Below are 20,313 nucleotides of genomic sequence, written 5' to 3' on the forward strand. Positions count from 1 at the left end.
CATTCTAAAAAAAAAAACTGATTAAAGAGAGTCAATAGATTGTTAGAGGTATGTCCAATACTACCAAAAATGAATCTTTTCAGCTAGGTCTAATAGCCGGTTTCAAGTTTTATTGGTTAAGCCATACCGAGCTTTGGAACAATCTCTTGGGGCATGTGGGTGCTCCTACGAGACTATTCTATGGCTATGTTGTCGGGTCGGATAAGTTAATTGTGTACCATCAAACTAGGCAACTTTTGAATTTAAATCTACAGGCGTGGCACATAGCTTGCAATGGTATGTGAAATGACGATAAATTATCTCCACCAAAGATTACGAAATTAGGATTATATTATATAATTTGTGCTATTGTATGCATGTTCAATGTTCCATCTTCATAATAGAATCTATAACATTTAACGAGAAAACTCTGAACCTCCGAAAATTAATAAAAAAGTGAAAAACAAAATCACAAGAGACACCAATATAACCTTGTTGCCTTGCAAGTGGAGTCAACTGGTTGACAAATCTAAACGAGTGATAACAAGATAGGAAGCCACCATTATGACGCCTTCGTTAAGGGAGTTGCTAGCTTATCAATCACTCTTCTTGCCAGTAGAAAAATCCTTGTAGGTGATCAGTCACGGGTTTGTACATACTGGTCCGACACAGGACATTGTGTTTGATGGCTTCTTCGGACATCTCAACCGCTCTATCTCCTGTCTTGCAGATGTTGGGAATTGCATAGCATCAACACCAAATTGAAGTACTAACTCTCAAATGTCAAAGAAGGCACATGAGCACAAAACATCAGGTAGTTCAAGTGCAAACAACAAGACACTTAACGAGAGAAAAACATAGACTAGAAACTCGTTGATAAGCTTGCTAATGAACTACTACTTTACTCTTCGGAAGAGAGACATAGCTTGAACTGTAAATACTCATTCTTCTTCGCAAGTTCAACAATCTCCTCTGCTTCTTCTCGCTTTGATCCTTTCACCAACTCATCAACCACCTCTTGCATGATGTCCCCATCCACAAGTAGACGCTTACTGAATATCTCCTTGCAAAGCTCAAAAGCTGACTCTAAATCCCCAGCCTTACACATCGCAGGAAGCAACGACGAAAAAATCAATTTCATTGGTCGAAAACCGTTCTTCTCTAACTCCTTGTACCACATCTTGGCTTCATCAACTTTGCCTTCACCAGCACATCCTCTAACCAAGGCAGTGAATGTGAACACGTCAGGTTTGATCCCATTACCCTTAAGTTCCTCAAATAGACCAACCATCTCTTCTGACTTCACCTCCAAAGCTAATCCTAACAACCTAGCATTGTAACTACGTATATCTCTAGCAACATCCTTCTCAACCATTCTACTCCATATCTCTTCCCCCTGCTCAAAATGCCCCTTTGTATAAGACTCATGTAACAGCAAGTTGTAGCTGAAATGATCAGGCTTCAAACCCTTGTTCTCAATCTCATCAATCAACGCAACAGCTTCGGACAAAGAACCCTTTCCACACAACCCTTTGATCAAAGTATTATAAGAAGCAATGTCCGGTTCGATCGAGAGCTTACCAGGCAGCTCGTTGAACATCCCTTCAACCAAATCAAACTTCTTGGAGTTCACACACGCGTTCAGCAAAGCGTTGAAAGACAATACTGTTCTCTTGCAGTTTCTCTGAGGCATTTCGTCGAACACCTTCTGCGCGTTCTCGAACATACCTGCTCGGCCGTAAAGGTTGATGATTCTCGCGACGAATCCTTCCTTTGACATGTTGGGGTACTTGTTCTGCTCCTCCAGGATCTCCTCGATCCATTCGAATTTCTTGGCGGCGGCGAGGCGGCGGACGGTTCTCTCGTAGACGGGTTTGTTTTTGCGGAACCATTCTGTTTCGCAAGCCTTTTTGAACTTCTCTGTGATGTGTTTTGGGTCGGTTTCGTCGTTTACGAGGGTGATGAGGGACGGCGTTCGTTGCGAGGTTGCGGCGACGGCGGAGAAAAAGCGGATGTTCGTGGTGGTGGTGGTGGTAGTGGTGGTGGTGGTGGTGGTGTTGAAGCTGTTGGTGCCACGGAGGAGAAGGCGAGAGAGAAACGACATCGTTTTTAGTGTTTGGATGGTTTTGTCTTTTGTCGGAGTGTTCACGTTTCAAGGGGTTTTAAGAGGAACAACGGCTTTCAGTACTTAAGATTAGGGGTGGGCACTTTACCCGAAATCCGAAGTGGCATCCGAACCCGATCCGAAAAACTCGAACCGAAATCCGAACTGAAGTAGCAAAATATCTGAACGGGTATTAAATTAGGAGAGATTGGATATCCGAATCCGAACGGGTAATATCCGAACCCGAATGGATATCTGAAGATAACCAAACATATGTATAATTAACCTTATATTTTTAATTTACATCTTTTATTTTATATAAAATATTTATATTGATACTACACATACTTTAAATTCATACGATATACATACAATTACGTAGAAGATGATTTGCTATGCACTTAAAATACATGTCAAACTTTTTATTTCAACAATTAACAAAAAGTTACATCCAAAATTTAAAAACAATAACCAAATTAATGTCTTTTTAGTTTGAAAATGTTATGTCCAAATCTATTAACCATTCAATCTATTAAAAATACAAAAAATAGTTAAGTGAAAGTTATATATTTAAATACAAGAAATTTGAAAAATGAAAATTTTAATTTTTTTTTTCAAAATCTAAATATCCGAACCCGATCCAAAATAACCGAAACCGAACTAAAAATACCCGAACCCGATCCGAAGTACAAAAATACCCGAACGGGTTCTACACCTCTATACCGAAATACCCGAAAATCCGAAATATCCGATCCGAACCCGAACGGGTACCCGAACTCCCACCCCTACTTAAGATCATGTTTGCAACATTAGAGAGAGTAAATGAACCCTGTTTTATTTTGCACGATTACTCAAAATAAATCAAAATTATGTGGTGGTTTTGTAAAATTACTTAAGATTATGTTATTTCCATTTTAATACTCCTTCCATTTCATAGTAAGTTTAGTTGTACAGAAATTTTTTGGTTACAAAATAAATGTCATTTTCGACTTTCAATACAAAATTTATTAATTTTAGTTAACAATTTATTTTTTCTTTAATTATATTTGACATAAGGAAGATTTGTCTTGTGACAATGTTTTCTAATGTATCTCTATCAATATCATGCACATTTTCCAGGAAAAACAGCAGCAGATGGAAGAGCTAAACGCCAAAGAGGAAGAGCTTCTCAAAGGAAACCCACTGCTTAACAACACTCCAACTTCGTATAGTGTCAAAAGGAGGTTAGCACCTTTTAATATCTTTGTTTATTTTTATGAACCAATCTTGGGATCATATACTAATTGTTTTCTACTCTTTTGCAGGTGGGATGATGATGTGGTATTCAAGAATCAGGCACGTGGGGAAATGAAAGCACCCAAGCGGTTCATCAATGACACAATCAGGAATGACTTCCACAGAAAGTTCCTGCACAGATACATGAAGTGATTGAACAAGAGCGTTACTTGGTCCTTGTCTGTATTGATGAATGACTAAGGCTTTTAGATTCTGTCTCTTGTACTAAAACTGAACCAATCAATGATTGTTATATGGTTTATAATCAGAAGCTTATGCGTTTGACTCTGTTGCTACTCCCTCAGATTCCTACTCTTTCATGTTCTTCAGGCTTTGTTGGTCATTACGTTGACATCACATAGGTTAACAAAAATATGAAGGAAATACAGTCATCAAATGTTGATATGGCCGAGTAGGTCTAAGGCGCCAGATTAAGGTTCTGGTCCGAAAGGGCGTGGGTTCAAATCCCACTGTCAACATCATCTTTTGCTTTTTTTGTTTTCTGTCATTAAAAATAGAAAAGGACACCCGTGGGAGAAAAAGGAAGGATTTGCTAAGGACAGAAAGAACATCAAATAAGTTTTTATTGCCATATTGTAGACATCTTTTAGTGTGTGTTTGAATAATTTAAGTGTGGCTTTTTATGTCTAGCTTAGATTATGTTATGGAGTTTGTTTTGTTTCACTGCCATAAGAATAATCATTTGGTAGAGTCTCTCTCATTAGATGATCCATGACTCATTTTTAGTTCCCCTCCTACCTTGCTTAGGCTGCATTATTATACGATTTATCTTAAGAATCTCTGCTTAAGGTGAATCCATCAATCTTTAGCCCTCATGTTGAATGCTTCCTGCGGTCTCTTCTTATGCCCATAGATTTGAATTTTGAACTCTGGTTAGATTTTGAGCTAGTGCATGTGTAAGTAGTTTTTTTTTGTCAACTGTTTATATAGGTTTTGTTGTTCTAGAAGTATATGGTAATTGTTATGGTTAAAAGGGATTTAAAATAAATTTGATGAGTTTAAAGATCCCTAACTTGTAGCTACACCTAAGAGTTTTCTTTCATCAGAGAACTTCTTAACAAAAAGCAAACATCTATTTACGGCAGAGAAAACGATAATCTCTTCTGATATTCAGAACCACAAAAGAAATGGTATATAGAAAAACCACTATTTTTAGATGTACATTTTTTTTTTACATTTAACTTGATTTTCTCTAATTTTCAGAAGCCTTTTTTCAGTTCCACAATTTCATTGTCGTCTATTTTTAGAGGTTTCTCTATTCGTAAGAAGGTAAAGAGAAACAAAGAAGGAAGGAAAGAAAAAAAATAAAATGGAAGGGAAAGAGAAAGAAGAAGCTAAGAGGAGGACGATGATGAATAAGATCAAACTTAAGGAGACACAACAAGAGATAAGCCAAGAAGACGTCAAAAGACAAGAAGCTTACAACATGTCCCCACGTGTACGTGGTGGTGGTGGGCCAGCGGGTATGGTGAAGTCATCGAGCGTGAGGCTAAGCTGTTTGTGTGCACCAACCACACACCCTGGCTCCTTCAGGTGCCGCTACCACCGTCGTAACGCTGGACTCGGAATGTCACGTGGCATATCTGTTCCGACTAACCTTTCCATGTTGGCTGGAGGAGGAGGAGGCTCTAATTCTACCTCTGGCTCTCCCAAGTCCTGAAGTCGTCCCACGATTAAATAAAATATAAATGAATGTGTTTCTTCTCAATACTAAATTTCTCAAATGTGTGTTTGTATATAAATTATTGAGACAGGCTTTGATTTTCTTTTCCTTATATTATGTTGGTAAATAATTTTCTCTTACTTTATATTATGTTCTGATTCTCCATAATCTTCCTTGCATTGGCCTTTCTGAGAACAATCTTTTATGGTCGTCACTGAGTCTTTGTTGCTTATGCCTTTCTTAAACAATGTCTGGTCCACGCACAAAATACCCATTTTACTTCAAGTATCAGACAATATTGTTACTCTCACCAAGAAATTTGATTGTAAGTAATTAACAATCTTAAAATTCATTTAAGAATTATATGTTGGCAAAGATGAACTGTAGAAAATAATAATGATCAAGTCAATGAATATTCTTTCATTTCTTATCGCTTATCTCTTTTTTTACAATGGTGCTAACATTGTATTTATACATATAAGCCAAAACCCTAATGGCTAGAACACATGGTATCATCAGGTGACACACTCGAAATCTAAGAATTGAAATGAATTTGGCAGCTCAACTATCCTTGTGCTTATCTGATGCATCCAATGCAGGAGCTTGCTCTTTACCAAGAAGATGCTCCACATCTTGGGCTTGACACAATGCATCTGTTGTTGCTTTTGGTCTAGAACATCATTATTTTTTGTCCATAGCATCTTAAAAGCCTCTGAGTCTGCCAGTCTTCTTTACACATCATATACATGGAATGTCCACACACAAAATAAAAAATACATGAATCTCCTAAATATTCAAATTACATAAAAGAAAATTACACAAAACGCTGAATCAAACTTTCACAGCATACAAAACATGGCAATACTTTGGCGACTCATCACCATCACCACCATCATCACAATTATCATTATCACCACCACTATTACCATCATCATTCTCACCATCATACCCACCATTGAAGCTAAGAGTTCTAGATTCATCTCCAACCTTAGGCTTAAAAACAAACAACCCACTAGACGATCCAGACGTTTCAAACAACCAATCATGAACGTCCCAAAAGATCTCAACAGAAACACCATCACTCACAGTCACAACTTCATTCCCTCTAAACCTCCAGTTCAAGTTCATGATCCTTATCGCCGGCACACCGTCAACGGTGATAAACATCTCAGGATCGTTAGGACCAGAGAGAGAAGTCTCTATCACCACCTCGTTCTCGCGTCTTGACGACTCACCACCAAACGCTGTCCTTGTGTAAAACACACGTTTCCCGTGAACGTGCTCTTGCTTGGAGACCAAGGCAGCTTCTGTAGCCGAGGGTTTTTTCTTGGTTCTTTGCATAGCCTCGTTCTTTAAGTCTCCTATCGTTAAAACTACAGCGTTTTGGGACACGAGGGAGACGTAGAAGCCTGAAGAAGGTTCAGGGAAGGTTGAGAACTTGGCTTTACGAAAGTCCCAGTATACATCGACCTTTGTGTGGTTAGCTTCTAAGCTCTTTAGACCTTTCTTACCCCAAAAGGAAGAGCCTGCGAGATCTATCTTCACCTGTTGATGATGATGGTCATGTTCTTCGTTCTTGATATTCTCTGTTTTGATGGTTAAGGAATGTGAAGAGATGGTTCTTGACCATGTGAAGTCTATGTTTTGCGTAGCGTCTGCGATCTCGATGGCGTAGAGTAATGAGACAGAGCTGAATTGGTTAATCATTTTTTGGAGGAAACTCTTATGTGTTGTTGTTGTTGTTTCTTGAACCTTAATGCCTGAAAAGCTAGAGGTTTGGTCCCATGTTCATTCTTGAGAGCTTTGAGAATTGAGAAAGGTTTTTTTTTTAATGACCTGAATATGTTTGGTGAAACGAACTAAACAAATCTTTCTTTTTTTTTTTGTTTCTTTGTGATTTGTTATGAATAGATAGGCTTCTTTCTAGAGAAAGTTTCTAAGTTTAGATCTTCCGGAGTCATAACCACAAATAGCTTGTGACCTTACCTATCTTTAGTAACATAAGCAGAGATGTTATAAAGAGAATATTCTATTAATCAACCTATCTATTGTGCTTAAATCAGTTTAAGCACACAATCTAGAGGGTAAATATGACCTCAGGAAGATAATTATTTTTGGTTTATATGATAGTCTAGTTATTGAAGCAAACATTCCAACTTGGTTTTTGTTCGAGAATTCACTTGTATTTGTAGCGTAAAGCACAAAGTTTCTTGATTGACTTCAGTACTTGAGATCTAGAGACGTCAACAGAGCAACAAGAACACAAGCATGAATGAAAGAAGTGTAAGCAGAGTTACTTACGATCTCTAAGGAATGATAAATCAAACACAATTCCATTTCTATAAAACCCTGAGTCTTACTCAATAGCATCAACAACAACATGAGAGATGTCTTGAAGACACCATTCCTATGTTCTGTAAAGAAGAGCTATTAAAATACAAAAAAGGGCAAATGAAAAAAAAAAGAGTCTCTTTAAATCACAGTTTGTTGGCATTTGGTAAATGTTGACCAAATGATTATTGTTTAAATCTTCAGCCGCCAAAGAGAAACCCAGCAGCTTGTTCTTCGTTTCCTTCAAACAATCTCAGAGCTTGTACCACTGCTTCTCTGGAGAAGCCTAACTCCACAAGCTTTGCAATCTTGGCTTCAAACTCAGGTCCCTGTGGGTTTACATGATGAAATCATTAAGGGAGACAGAAAAGGAATATAGAAAGAAGTGAGTCTAAGACTTTGAACACATATTTTTTACCTCTGATCTTGAAGGTTGACTCGCTGGGCTTGCAACTGTGTTACTCTTCTTCTCTGTGAACCCAGAAGGAACCTATAGGACCAAAACAACTTGTTCATAAGAACTTACTTTCCACAAAGATAATAGACAAATGCAAAATTTCTTACCGCTGCTCCAGAGCTAGAAGCTTGATTCGGAACACGTTCTTCATCCAAGAATCTAGAAGGGAGGTCTTTCTCTGAAGGAAGTGCGGTTTTCTATTTGTCAGGTTAATTGAAAACAAAGGTAACGAACATGCAAGAAGTTCAAATTCAGATGGTGGTAGAGAACTAACCTTGCAAAAAAGGAACAGAGACCTCTCCTCCTCCAACAGTCAGGACGTTATCCTTCAAATCAATAGTGCACTACACAGAGAAACGGTTTACCATTTGGTTGAAACACATAAACTAAATGCAAAATCAAATGATGAAGATGTTTTACCTGATGCTTACGCAACATATCCAGGCCAAAAAGGAACTCCATGTTAGGTGAGTCCAGCACCACGAATGAACACGGATAAAAGTTATTCCCAATCTGCAAGTTACATGACTTTCAATTTCTTTTGCAAAAATCATAACAACACAAACGGGATCAACATCATTGTGTAAGGGAAACTGTCTTTTGCGGTGCTTACCTTGATTGGAGCGACATGGATGCGGCCTAATATCTCTGTTTGGCCAACACCCTGAGCAATACCTTTATACCGTTGATCCATGAGTCTCAGCAACCTGAAAGTAAGACTCATGAGTTATTCCATCATTCTATATTCAAACATGTACCAAAACCTTAAAAAAGTGTAAGAGTTACCCGCATCTCTCAGCACAACTCTTGGATATAATTGTCGATTGTGCACCACTATCAACAAAAGCCTGGAGATGGTGTCAAATATAGGTTTAGAACATACATATGATCTACGGAGTGTTCAATAACAGAGAGTCAACCAAAAAGAGGTTATGTTCTGATTAATTTTTTACCTTCAGAGGAACCCCATTGACCTCCATATCCACATACAGCATTATCTAAGGAAGTGAGAAAAGGAAAGCTCAAGTCTGTGTACAAGAAAGTTCAAGTTAAGGAAAGCATAAACTAAAAGACGAGATACATACCACTCTGGCAAAACCTTCAGGGTTATGTTCTAGGGCAGCTTCCCAGTTCTCATCGATTCCTTTCTGCTCAAAAGTATCAAGATAGCACACCAAAAGTCAGAAATGACACGACAAGATAACAAGCTAATTAATTAGAATAACACACCAACCAAACTTAAGTGAATGTTTGCATCAAGGAATCACAAAAGACATAATACAGTTCAGTACATGTAACTTAAGTAAGAACAACTAACCTGTCGGATTGCAGCTTCGATTTTCTTCTGTGCTTCAACATCAAAAGGGTCAGCATACAGAAGAGCCTGCAAGGGGAGTATACATAAGCAAAATTCTTCAATAGTGGTAGATATAACTGAGAATCTATCAACTCTTTCAAAGCGAAAAAAGGCTTACGAGCTCCTCCTCCTTCTGACGCTGTACTACAGATCGCTGCTGATGCCTTGAGCGCAGAACATCCTGTAACTTATTCAAATCGCTCCCAGTAATCACTTGCGCAAGCTCAGGATCTGTCTACAATTCACAACATCAAATCAGAGTCATAAAACGGAAGACCAGGAATAATACCAAAGTTCCAACTTCCAAGAAAAAGGTCTAGTCACCATCACTTCACACCTGAAATAACTGTCCCATAAGATTAGCATCACCCCGAATGTGCTGTTGAAAGGCTGCAGGATTCAAAGCTGACCCATCAGGATTCATCCCCAAATCACTCCTTGCCGCACTACTACTGAACAAAGCAAGTAAAGACAAACCATGATCAATAGCTCAAATCCAAAACTATCGAAATAGAGTAGCAGAAAGAGGTCATACCCAGATGAGGCATTGGAAACCATCATCATCAACAAATCATCATCCTTAACACCCAAGGCACTCAATTTATCTGAGTTCCTCATCTCGTTTCCGTTGTACAAGAGCTGCTGCTGCTGAATGGGAACATTCGCCTGCTCATTGATGCAAAAACAAAGAGTAGTTTAAGCTTAAAGATCGAAGCTTTAAGTAGAATTCAAACTGCTTCGAACTTAGTTCTCACAAAACCAAAAGAGAAAAGAGATCTGAAGATCCCTCTTACCTCAACTTCGAGCAAGGCTTTAACATTCTCAACCTACGAGAAAACAAAAACGTGGAGTGACCAAAGGAGTAAGTTAGATCAAACCCATGAATCTCGATCGATCAATTAGGGGAAGTAGTAGACTACATTGTGATTGTGAGAAGCGAAGAATCAGGAAAGTTAGGGCTTTTTGAGTGGGGAGGAAAGGAACTTACGGATTCATGGGAATCGACGTCGAGAGTGATGATTTGTTCACCGGTGGTCATGACAGTGATCCTCATCTTGTAATCAATCGTCTTCTCAGTCTTCTCTCTTTGGTATCTCTCTGACTTCTCAACTTGGCTTTCCTTAACTCTTCCTTGTAGGAGAGAACTCAAAGTCAAACCATATTCCTAAACCCGCTCTTTCAGAGAGAAGCTCTAACTGGGATGGTTTGGTTGTTAAACGGACCCAATGGGCCATGGCTCTCGTTAAAAGCCGGTATTACCCCTGGATCGTTTTAATTCTTTTTGTTGGTTTCAAGGCATCGACCCGATTTGACATTGGATAGTATACACGATTAACCCCGGTTTCTTAGCCGGGATTTTTAACTCTTGATTTGATATTTTTTTATTTTTTTTTAAGCTAAAAAACAACTCTTATATCTCTTATTTAAAAGACGGTTCTTAACTTTTCTTAGTTAAAATCTAAGAAAAGCTAAGAACAGTCTCTTAGCCGAAGCTAAGAATCTCAGTTAAAAAACTAGGATTAGTCATGGTCATACTAATCCACTTTTATTAGTGAACTTCTTACTTACTAAACATGTTTTACCAACTTTCTTTTTTTGAGTAATCAACGCGCACATACGTACCTGATTAGTAGATTAAAAATTTTATATTATTAGGATTAAGAAGAGGTTTTACCCAGTACTGAGATTATCTCTAGTCTTGTTATCTATGAGCAGATTACTTATACTGTAGATAAGAATAGTAATTGTTTGTTCTTTTTATTTTCTCTCATGGATTTTTTTTCCTAATAGGATTTGCAATAGGCATCTTTTATTGGGGGTTATCTGGAATAGAATATGGTTTAAACTTTTTTGCTTAAAAGCTGCGAACTGCATTAAACTAAAAGGAATAATAGACGTTTTTTTTTACACTGGCTTCAATAATAGACATTACGTAAAGTAATTTGATCAAATTGTATATCTAAATATAAAAAAACAAACAATGATAATAACAAAGCTAAACCTGATGAGTGACGATTGACGAAACATTAGAATACAAAAAGAAGAATCAATGTAACGGGTAACATATTATGGAAGAAAATTTAAAACAACAACGAAAAAAAAAAACTAAATCCTAATAATCGATAGATATCCAAATCCGACCGAACCGAACACATTCAAAGACAATGACGCTGGTTTCAAAAGAGTTTAATACGAGGAGACAGACAGCTAGTTAATGACCGGAGGGAGCTGGGAAACCATAACCGCGACGCCCAACGTCCCCGCCGCAGCCGAACCTCGGATCGCATTCGAGATGGACGGTCTCTTGGATCTTGTGGAAACCATCCTTGAACACTCCGAATCCGAATAAAAACCCAATCGCGATCACAACCAAAAGCAAACACGTGCACAGCATGCAAACCCGTCCACAACACATATTCTTTTTTTGTTCTTCTTCCTCCGGTGCTCGAGCTTTGTTTGAAATATGTCGCCGGAGATTCAGAGATTCGTCTTCGATTTAATTAGGTTAATAATATAAGATGTGTGAGAGAGAGAGGGAGTCTGTTTGTTGGTTTTGTTGGCGAGAAACGTGGAGACAGAGAGAGAGAAGATAAATGTAGTGGGAGATGAAAAGGAGAGAGATAGTGCATGCGTGTAGACGTTACACCTATTTCTTGCCTTTTAAAGCAACGCTAATCCCAATCCTAACAGTATTTTGACAACCGTTTCCTTGCTCTAATGCTCTATCATTAGCTAGTTTGACTATGAGTCTCTATTGGGCTAAGTGTATATGCCTATTAATGATTCAGGCCTAATAAAACACCACCAGGGGCCAACATAACACTGCGTAAAATATCATATCGTACGGTTTCCCCATCCTCATATTTTACTATATATACGTTTCACCCAATAACTTTTAGTTATCAAGTTAATGCTCCCGTTTCAATTTTAACTCATGAAGAAAAAGCAAAAGGTCTCCAAAATGTAGTGACAATAATTAATTTGGAGTTTTTAACTTATGATTTGACTTTTTTTTTTTTTTTACATTTTTCGGCTAAGAACCGGTTTTTATATCTCTTAAATAGATTCTTAATTTTTTTTAATTAAAAGTTAAGAAACAGTTCTTAGCTGAAGCTAAAAATCTCATCCTAAGAGCTCGGATTAATCATAATCTTAGTTCCAAAGAGCGTGTTAATGATAACTAAAATAAATATAGAAATACACACACATTTACTTCATGAATTGAATATTACGTTGTTGCAAAAGCAAATATCTAATGCAAAATTTCTTTTTTTTTGAAATACATCGGCTACCGATGAAAAATATAGTTGACATGACACATACTTGCCATTGCTTCTATCCAACATTAGTCTTTACCATACATTAATTGTTATTATTGCTTGAAAAAACAACAAAACAAATGAAAATCAACAAAATAAAATATCATAGTGGAGAAACAAATGAGTAAATCTAACCTCACATTGACTCAGATTGCCTACTTTCCCTCTTATTCAAAATTGGCAGAAAATAAGATGTAAATAACTGGTTAAAATCCTTAAACAGTGTTTGATCTTGCTAATATTTTGTGAGAAGCTTCGACTCAGTTGATTTGAGATTCAGTGGTGAAATTTACATTTAAAGTATTGAGTTCTCATCAAAAAGGTATTTATTATTTGTGTTGGGATATTTAGTAAAAAGATCAAAGTTCAGGGACTTGTTTAGACGTCGAAAGGAAGGCTAAAGATGTTAAGGATAACTCACATGACAAATAGGATTGCATGAACACAAGAGTAAGCCGTTTGGTTCAGATCTAATAAAGCAAAGGCAACCTATGGTTTGTCGACTATTGAACAAGCATATAAGGTTGAGTCTTTAATGAACCGTAGGGAAGAGAAGTGTGCTTTACTAAAGCATCCCAAAGTGCATTAGGTCAAGCGAGTGTCATATATATATATATATATATGACATTGTATAGAAAGATAGATGTGAGAGAAAGTAGAGAGATCGTTTCATGTTCTTGAGAAATTAAGAGAAACACGTAAGCAAGATAAGTATTGTAAAATGTTTGAAGTTTAAACTCTCTTGTAATCTATAATATCTGCTGGATCCCGGGAAGAGGTTCTCAGCCCAGACTAACACCCTCGTTAGCGGGTGTAACTGGGTTAACATTCGACTGTGTTTTATGTTTTGCTCTGTTCTTCATACTATGTTTTTGGTGTTTTGTTTTTTGGAGTTTCTGATTGTTCATAACTCTGTTTTTGTCACGTTCTGAAAGCAAGTTCAATCTTGATGTGTAGTATTCTACAAGGAAAGGAGGCGTCCTAATGTTGTGAGATTCTCCACAATTCGAAAACATTAACATAAGTAGTACACTGATCATAAGTAATATTCAATTTCCAAAACAAAATCCACACATATTAATCGAGCAAGACCTAAACAGAATAATAGACACTAGCTAGAAACAGTTCAAGCTAACTAGACAAAATAATTTGTGGGAAGCCGTTCGGGGACTCCTAGGAACACAAAAGAGGTGAAAGCAATAATTTTTTAGGAGTTTTGTTTTTCCTTTTCAATAACTTCCGCACAGTAAGTTGCTTCTGTTCAGCAATGAAAAAAGTTTGTCTATAAGCTTGCATTTGTGGGATTTTAGCGAAAATGTTACACATTTACCTTGCTTGAAGCTTGGCTTCACAATGTAATGGTGAGTGTGCCCGAGCTAGCAATTTCCTATCATAATTTATTAACACTAGCATTTGCAAGAACATATCGTTTAATTGTTTAAATTTAAGTTTTCCAGTATTTGTTTTGGAAATAGATTCCAATTAAATTTGTTACATCTTCATATTGATTGTTTTGATTTCTTAAAAGAAATTATTACAACAATTAACTCTAAAACAATAGCAAATACTAATGTATTGAATTATGTATTTGAGATAATTTGAAATGATTTGATTTTATGAGTTTTAAGATGATTTTGAGTCAATTAAAAAGGTTATTATGATTTTTGGTTAGAACACTTCAATATCCATCTAAATTTTTATGAGATTTGGACTTTATGTTTTTAACTAAAAAATTTCATCGAAATACTTTACAACCACTAGCTATAGCCCTCAAATTCAATAACTTTTTAAAATAAATGTTTAAACAATAGAAAATTTTATCATTTTAACACAATTACTTCTAATTTTTAGGTTGAATAAATCCTCTATATGATAAAGAAAAAAAGATAAACATATAGTCTCAACCAATCAAGTTCCAAATCAAGGTAACACTAAAGTTCACGGTTAAGACTAAAGGAATACTTGCAACATTGTAAGTTGTAGTAAGTAGTAACTGATCCTGAGATCAAAGCCATCATCAACTCCATGATTATGAGCTGAAATAATACACAATCTCTCGTCTTTTTTTTTTTTTTGTAAACTCACAATCTCTCGTCTTGTTCATTGATAAGCAATCTCTACTCTTATTTGGTATCTCTAGTTCTATTAGATTTTGATTTATCTTTTCATTTTTTGTTTTAATTTTGTATTTCCTTTTTTCCTTTAAAAATTAAAATCTGGTTGTACGTACTCAAGAATATCGGTAGGTAAAAAACCAAGCCAGTGTTTGGAGTTTGACTGTAATAAAAGGTTCCTCAAAAATTTATTAAATATTCCATTGTGAAATGCATCATTATAGAATGCAAAAGCATAGTATCTATAAAGACCAAGTTTAAAAGAGGAGATCAGTGGAACTTGTTAACTAGAAAGCTTACAAGTTACAAGACTGTGACTGATAAACTGAATATAAGTACAATTCCAAAGATATGCATAAACTGTAAATTAAAACTTCATTTTGTTTCTGTTTTCACTTTTTGATTTTGTTATAGATCAGAAAAAATGTACATCTCTCTATTCATTAACCATCTGTGGTAAAAAAAACTTATTTACCCCTTAGTTGAAAAAATAATGAAAGGGGGAAATAGAGTAAAAAAAAGTAATCGGAAACCTAAAGACTGAAACTACCAACACTGATCCGTCTCCCATCTCCGGGTCGTCGGGTAAACCCGACCCGTAGCTCCAGCGTGCACTCGTCTCCCTCGTGCTCCCAGCGTCGAATCGTAGATCGCTCTCGTCGTCGGATCCGCCAGCGTCGCGTACGCTTTGTGAATCTCCATGAAATCTCGTCCGTCCGATTCCGACGACGCGTCCGGATGGTGAACCTTAGCTAAGCTCCGGTACGCCGTCTTAATCTCCGTCAACGACGCCGTTTCGTCGACTCTCAGCAGTTCGTAGAGGTTCGACGCTCGCCGACGAACGGATTCCGTTACGGCTGGTTCGGCGTTGAGAGTCTGCGCTGCCGAAGCTCTAAACGACGTAGCTCCGGTGGGAAACCGCGCGTTAACGTTGTGGAGTCTGGTTGGCTTCGGTTGAGGAAGGCTATTTCCCGGCGAGGATCGAAGGGAGTTAACGGCGGAGTAGATTAGAGTTCCGGACATTTGCGTAATTAAATTAAAATTGGAGGGGCGAATTCGAAAGAACGCGTTAAAATTTGGATTAAGCAGAGAGAGTTCGTCTGAGAAGCAGATATGAATCACACAAGAGGAGAGGGATTGTGAAATGACCATTATTTATAGAGTCCAAAAGTTTTGGTAATTTAGAATATTCATTATTTTCCTAATACTTTAATGAGAAAAAGACTAGAATAACACTAAACCAAGTTTTTGTTCCCAAAGTAGCACTCAAAGCTCAAAGTCACAAAAATAAGTTTCATTAAAGAGGTAAATATACACTTATACCCCTTGGATTAATTAATCCAAACCTTAGGATTTAGAGTTAAGGGGTGGGGTTTTGGAATTAGGATTTAAAATTTTATAAAAAATAAATACTAAAATAAAAAATAAAAATTTTAAAAACAGTTTCAAAAAGTATTTTTAAATTATAAAAAGAAAATTTGAAAAAAAATAAAAAAAATTTCAAAAAAAAAATTTCAAAAATTTTTTTATAAAAATTTCGAATCTGAAAACATATAATCTGAAACTATAAAAAAAAAATATTTTTTTTATTTTTTATTTTTATTTTTTTTATTTTTATTTTATTTATTTTTATTTATTTTTGTTTGTTTATTTAATTTTAAACCAAGGGTATTAGGGATATTTTACCCTTTAATGAATGTCATTTTTGTGACTTTCTCCTTCTAGTGCTATTTTTGAGACATAAACTTCAAAAGGTGCTATTATTGACAATTACCCTACTTTAATTGCTGAATAATAATATTATACGAGTATTTACTTTTATTAGACTTCGATGGTACGATGACGTGTCTTCCAGTTCAAAAGATTGGCCTTCTAGAATCTCTTTATCGTCTCGGCTCAGCTTCAGTAAGATTGAAATGATGATACTCAGATAGAGCTGTATACTTATCATTCGTATTATCATAATTAGAGAATAACTAGATCCTTTGTCCGCGCTACGCGCGGATTATGTCTTTTTAAATTTCAGAAAAAATTTCGAATCATTTATAAAATTTGGGTAATGTATTCATAATATTAGATGTTATTTCTATCATCATGCAAGTTATAAAAGAGAATTGTGATCCTATATAATCACTTTCAAAACAGGGCTGACTTTTTAGTCAAGGTGGTATTAGAAAAGAGGTGATAAAGATACAAAAGTGTGTAATATAAAATACTTTGATAGTGAGTAAGGAGCGGTGTCGAACGTGTAGCGAAGAAGGTTTGAAATATCTCTTTGTTGTATTTTTTGAAAGACTTTTCACGCTATGAGGAAGTTGGAAATCTAATGTTATTATTGGTTACGATTTGGTAATAAATTAATTATAGCAATAAGTCAATAATGTCGTTTATGTTTTTCAAAAAAAAACTATTGGTGAATGCATTTGTAAATATACAATGCAAGACTTCAAACAAAGAAATTAGTGAAACCTTCAAATCCAACAAAACTAAGATGTTCAAACATCAAACTTAAAGTAAAAACATTAAGCAAAGACAACATAGAATGTAAGAAAGGTAGTTTAAAGATGGAAAAACAAAGTTTGAGATTAAAAAAAAGCAAAGCATGGAGCTTTAGTAACCATAAAACCGCTATTCAACACATCCTAGCCACATCTGGCTCGCTTGGGATCTTCTGCCACAACATTATTAGCAGCCCTCTTCACTATTCCAACGCATGTGGAAGGATTACCATCAGCAACTCCTTTCTGTAAAGTTCCTTCTAAAGCGCCTTCAACTTCTTGAACTTCTAGGGGGAGAACCTTTGTCACAGTCAAAGCTTGAGTCTTGCCTGTTAAATTGTGATTTGATACCTTCACAATGAATTTGCGAGTCTGCCCAATGGTATCGATAAGAGCCTGAGGTACCGGAACCAAGTGATCATCTTTTACATTCTCATTAGCCTAATATACATTAAAAATTGTCACTATATATATCTAGCTATCTTGGAGAATACAGTTTCAAATAACAGAATCACACAGGTTTGTAATTACCTCGAAATAACTCGCAACCAACTCTGAAGCTTTCCGTCCGGATAACTCATGTCCAGCATCACCGAGGAGCACAAAAGACGCCTGATCATCACTATCATGCACAGATATCTTGGCCAGGTACCTGTGGCATGTGCAGAGTTATAAGTAGTGCGTTAAAGTATAAGAATAAGTACAGCTGAGTCACTTACTGTGCATCACCAACAATTTCGGTTTTCCCACATTTCCTACACATAAGGGTGGTAGACCCTTTGGTTGCCTTAGTGTGGCACCCACCACAGCCTATGTAATACCAGGATGAACCGTGCACAACATCAGCAATGGTTGCTATGCACTCAAACCAAGCAACCTGCAAGATGTTAAACAATCAAATAAGAGACTAAGACTATCATATTGAATGCGTTATTCATTGATATTGTATAACCTTGGCATCTTCCTGCTTCATATATGTTGTAGGCACATGGGGGTAACCCACGAATTGATAAAAATGGTGGAACCAAGGTTTCAACCTGAAAACAAAGAGAACCGATTTTTATGAGTTTATAGTTTTTATGATGCAAACAGAAACAAATATGAAAACGAATGAGATGATGATGATAATGATAATAAAACAAGATAAATAAACAAAGGATAGGATGGAATCAAGCTGCTGGGTGTGTATCACTCTCAGCTTGATTAGATGATGAACTGAAGTGGATTTGCGGAGGAAGGTTTGATTGAATCTCTCAATCTGATGGAATGATGGATCGAAGTGATTGACTCTCTCAATCTGTGTACTGAGCTTGTTTGATTTGCACAAACAAACTAGACTCACGAAATCAATAAGACAACAAAGAATCTCTCTTTGAATCCTAAAGACCGATATTTTATACAAAGAACAACTTTGATAAAACTGAATAAACTTTCTATTAACTTGGTGATTAAGGGTGCTCTTTACAATGGACGTCTAGGAGCTTATATAAGGCTCAGAGACAAAGGTCCTAACGTTCTAAAACAAATAGAAAAGGAGACAAATCGAAAACTAAGAAAGAAATCAAAAACTAGCCGTTGGAGCCTTTTGTGGGATTTTGGCTCCAAGTAAAGAATCTGATTTTTCTTGAACCTGGATGGTTTAAGGGGATAAGTAAGCTTCCTGGGAAACTTCTTGACTGCTTGGAATGTGCTGAGGTCGTGCCTAAACTGAAGAGGAAAGAGCTGTTGGACATTAATGTCGGTTTGCTCCAAATAAGGCAGGTTTGAGTAAATGAGGATCCTCCTGATCCAATGGTTGCTGGTGCATGGTATGAACTTGTAGAACTCCTCCTGGATGCCTAGAATATCTCCTGATTGGTTTAAATGATCTCCTGGTCGCCAATGTCTGGTTTGAAGCTGATTGAACCGGTTAGCTTCCAATTGAGGCAAGTGTAGAACTGGTTTGACCGGTTTTGGAGATTGGATCATAACTTCATAATTCCGTGGCCATTTCTCCTGATCTTGGGCTTTCTGGAAAGCTGATAAACTCCTCTTGACTCCTATGATGGGCTTTGCTTCAGGCCGCTCCTTACTTGAGCTTAAATCTCCTTCTAAAGTCGGATACTCGCAGATGGACCGGCTGAGAAACCTCTGGGTTGTAAAATTCATAACTTCTTGCTCCGTGAATATTTTGGCCCAATTCCAATTGGCCTGGACTTCTTCTTGAGTGTAGAATCCATAAATATTAGCCTCGTGATTTAAACCCTCCTGTTTTGTATGATATGGCATTTTTAGTGCACGTATGTCCTGGTTTGCGCCTTGGCTGGTTGAGTAGGGCTTTGGGTTGACCTCCGGTTCAGTTGCTGATCTGATGACCACATCAATATAGGAAAAGAGATCGCCTATGGTCACTGTCTCAGTCTTGGTAACAACGTCTGCATTCACTCTGTTGGCAACAGCTAAGTTCGCGTTCATCCTGAAGCAACCGTCCAAACATCAATTACATCGTGGAATAACAGCAGCCAAAATTTAAATAAAGAACGCTTACCAAGTGAGATACTCTTCGGTTTCTTGAACATCAGTGTCTAAAAATACGCGTGATGGCGTCATAGAAGAGAGAGCTAGGGCACCTATAACAGATCCATTGTTATAATACATATGAGAAGTTTTAATGTAAAATGAGATGTATAAATATGTGTATCTCTCTATTTGCTATCTCTGAACCTATCGGTTACTCTTAGCTATTATGCTCCAATTTATACCAAAAGCAGTTCTACTACCAAAGCTAATCTAAGCAGATAAGATTCCTTGACCATCATATGTACAGCTTAAACAATAAAAAAAGATTACTAATACGGACCTCCAAATCGTTTCGGGTTTAGAGTAGTGACCAAAACAACACGTGCGGTTCCTCCAGTTGCTTTAAATTTCTCACTAAAATCCGATGCAACCTTGTCCCATAGGTACAACTTGATCACCGGATCACTATAACATAAAAACATGTGTATTAAGAGAGACAACATGTGAATATGAAAAATTACAAATTAGCTTACTCATGTGTTTGAACATGGAGTAGGACGCGGCGTGATGAAGCTATCTCGGCATCATCTAGCATGAGACTATCACTGAGAACTTGCCCATTCACAAGCTTGATATGGCCAACATAATCTGCAAGATAAAAAAACATACTCAATGCTTCATATATCAGAAACCCA

At 36.8% G+C, this 20,313-nt stretch overlaps 6 protein-coding genes and 1 non-coding gene across 9 annotated transcripts; 2 read left to right on the forward strand and 5 right to left on the reverse strand.

Annotated features, from left to right (window-relative positions):
* Window positions 1-312: 312 nt before the first annotated feature.
* LOC103859502 (pentatricopeptide repeat-containing protein At3g13160, mitochondrial) lies at window positions 313-2,282 on the reverse strand. Its single transcript, XM_009137040.3, has one exon. It carries the CDS (start codon window positions 2,081-2,083, stop codon window positions 881-883), a length of 1,203 nt encoding a protein of 400 aa, XP_009135288.1. The 5' UTR covers window positions 2,084-2,282; the 3' UTR covers window positions 313-880.
* Window positions 2,283-2,719: 437 nt separating this feature from the next.
* Window positions 2,720-5,207, forward strand: LOC103859503. 2 transcript variants are annotated; one of them, XM_033286458.1, is made up of 3 exons: window positions 2,720-3,306; window positions 3,388-4,509; window positions 4,597-5,207. In XM_033286458.1, exon 3 carries the CDS (start codon window positions 4,689-4,691, stop codon window positions 5,037-5,039), a length of 351 nt encoding a protein of 116 aa, XP_033142349.1. In that variant the 5' UTR covers window positions 2,720-3,306; window positions 3,388-4,509; window positions 4,597-4,688; the 3' UTR covers window positions 5,040-5,207. The 2 variants fall into 2 exon arrangements, with proteins under 2 accessions (XP_033142349.1, XP_018513049.1); XM_018657533.2 differs by having other exon boundaries at window positions 2,721-3,306; window positions 3,388-5,207.
* TRNAL-AAG lies at window positions 3,757-3,837 on the forward strand. Its single transcript has one exon. It is a non-coding gene; the product is annotated as a tRNA-Leu (tRNA).
* Window positions 5,208-5,447: 240 nt separating the features above from the next.
* Window positions 5,448-7,109, reverse strand: LOC103859505. Its single transcript, XM_009137043.3, has one exon. The coding sequence runs from the start codon at window positions 6,747-6,749 to the stop codon at window positions 5,874-5,876; it is 876 nt and encodes a 291-aa protein (XP_009135291.1). The 5' UTR covers window positions 6,750-7,109; the 3' UTR covers window positions 5,448-5,873.
* A 244-nt stretch (window positions 7,110-7,353) lies between these two features.
* Window positions 7,354-10,381, reverse strand: LOC103859506 (protein DNA-DAMAGE INDUCIBLE 1). 2 transcript variants are annotated; one of them, XM_009137045.3, is made up of 15 exons: window positions 10,176-10,381; window positions 9,982-10,014; window positions 9,723-9,853; window positions 9,525-9,636; window positions 9,306-9,422; window positions 9,149-9,214; window positions 8,916-8,978; window positions 8,784-8,828; window positions 8,617-8,678; window positions 8,444-8,537; window positions 8,251-8,343; window positions 8,105-8,174; window positions 7,938-8,008; window positions 7,792-7,863; window positions 7,354-7,702 (listed from the first exon to the last, which is right to left on the reverse strand). In XM_009137045.3, the coding sequence occupies exons 1-15, from the start codon at window positions 10,239-10,241 to the stop codon at window positions 7,574-7,576; spliced, it is 1,224 nt and encodes a 407-aa protein (XP_009135293.1). In that variant the 5' UTR covers window positions 10,242-10,381; the 3' UTR covers window positions 7,354-7,573. The 2 variants fall into 2 exon arrangements, with proteins under 2 accessions (XP_009135293.1, XP_009135292.1); XM_009137044.3 differs by having other exon boundaries at window positions 9,525-9,639.
* A 740-nt stretch (window positions 10,382-11,121) lies between these two features.
* On the reverse strand, window positions 11,122-14,427 carry LOC103859507. The gene has a single exon (XM_033286460.1). The coding sequence runs from the start codon at window positions 11,601-11,603 to the stop codon at window positions 11,400-11,402; it is 204 nt and encodes a 67-aa protein (XP_033142351.1). The 5' UTR covers window positions 11,604-14,427; the 3' UTR covers window positions 11,122-11,399.
* A 557-nt stretch (window positions 14,428-14,984) lies between these two features.
* On the reverse strand, window positions 14,985-15,803 carry LOC103859508 (chaperone protein dnaJ 11, chloroplastic). The gene has a single exon (XM_009137047.3). It carries the CDS (start codon window positions 15,771-15,773, stop codon window positions 15,168-15,170), a length of 606 nt encoding a protein of 201 aa, XP_009135295.2. The 5' UTR covers window positions 15,774-15,803; the 3' UTR covers window positions 14,985-15,167.
* Between the last annotated feature and the right edge of the window lie 4,510 nt (window positions 15,804-20,313).

This window comes from Brassica rapa, chromosome A03, assembly GCF_000309985.2.
Source record: "Brassica rapa cultivar Chiifu-401-42 chromosome A03, CAAS_Brap_v3.01, whole genome shotgun sequence".
NCBI lineage: Eukaryota > Viridiplantae > Streptophyta > Magnoliopsida > Brassicales > Brassicaceae > Brassica > Brassica rapa.

Excerpts from the sequence above, each read along its gene's own strand:
- LOC103859502 (XM_009137040.3), bottom strand. The coding sequence starts at position 2,083 with ATGTCGTTTCTCTCTCGCCTTCTCCTCCGTGGCACCAACAGCTTCAAC.
- LOC103859503 (XM_033286458.1), top strand. The coding sequence starts at position 4,689 with ATGGAAGGGAAAGAGAAAGAAGAAGCTAAGAGGAGGACGATGATGAAT.
- LOC103859505 (XM_009137043.3), bottom strand. The coding sequence starts at position 6,749 with ATGATTAACCAATTCAGCTCTGTCTCATTACTCTACGCCATCGAGATC.
- LOC103859506 (XM_009137044.3), bottom strand. The coding sequence starts at position 10,241 with ATGAGGATCACTGTCATGACCACCGGTGAACAAATCATCACTCTCGAC. Across the intron at positions 10,015-10,175 it reads ACGTCGATTCCCATGAATCC|GTTGAGAATGTTAAAGCCTT; the intron begins GTAAGTTCCTTT and ends GTTTTCTCGTAG. Across the intron at positions 9,215-9,305 it reads GTCAGAAGGAGGAGGAGCTC|GCTCTTCTGTATGCTGACCC; the intron begins GTAAGCCTTTTT and ends CTCCCCTTGCAG.
- LOC103859507 (XM_033286460.1), bottom strand. The coding sequence starts at position 11,603 with ATGTGTTGTGGACGGGTTTGCATGCTGTGCACGTGTTTGCTTTTGGTT.
- LOC103859508 (XM_009137047.3), bottom strand. The coding sequence starts at position 15,773 with ATGGTCATTTCACAATCCCTCTCCTCTTGTGTGATTCATATCTGCTTC.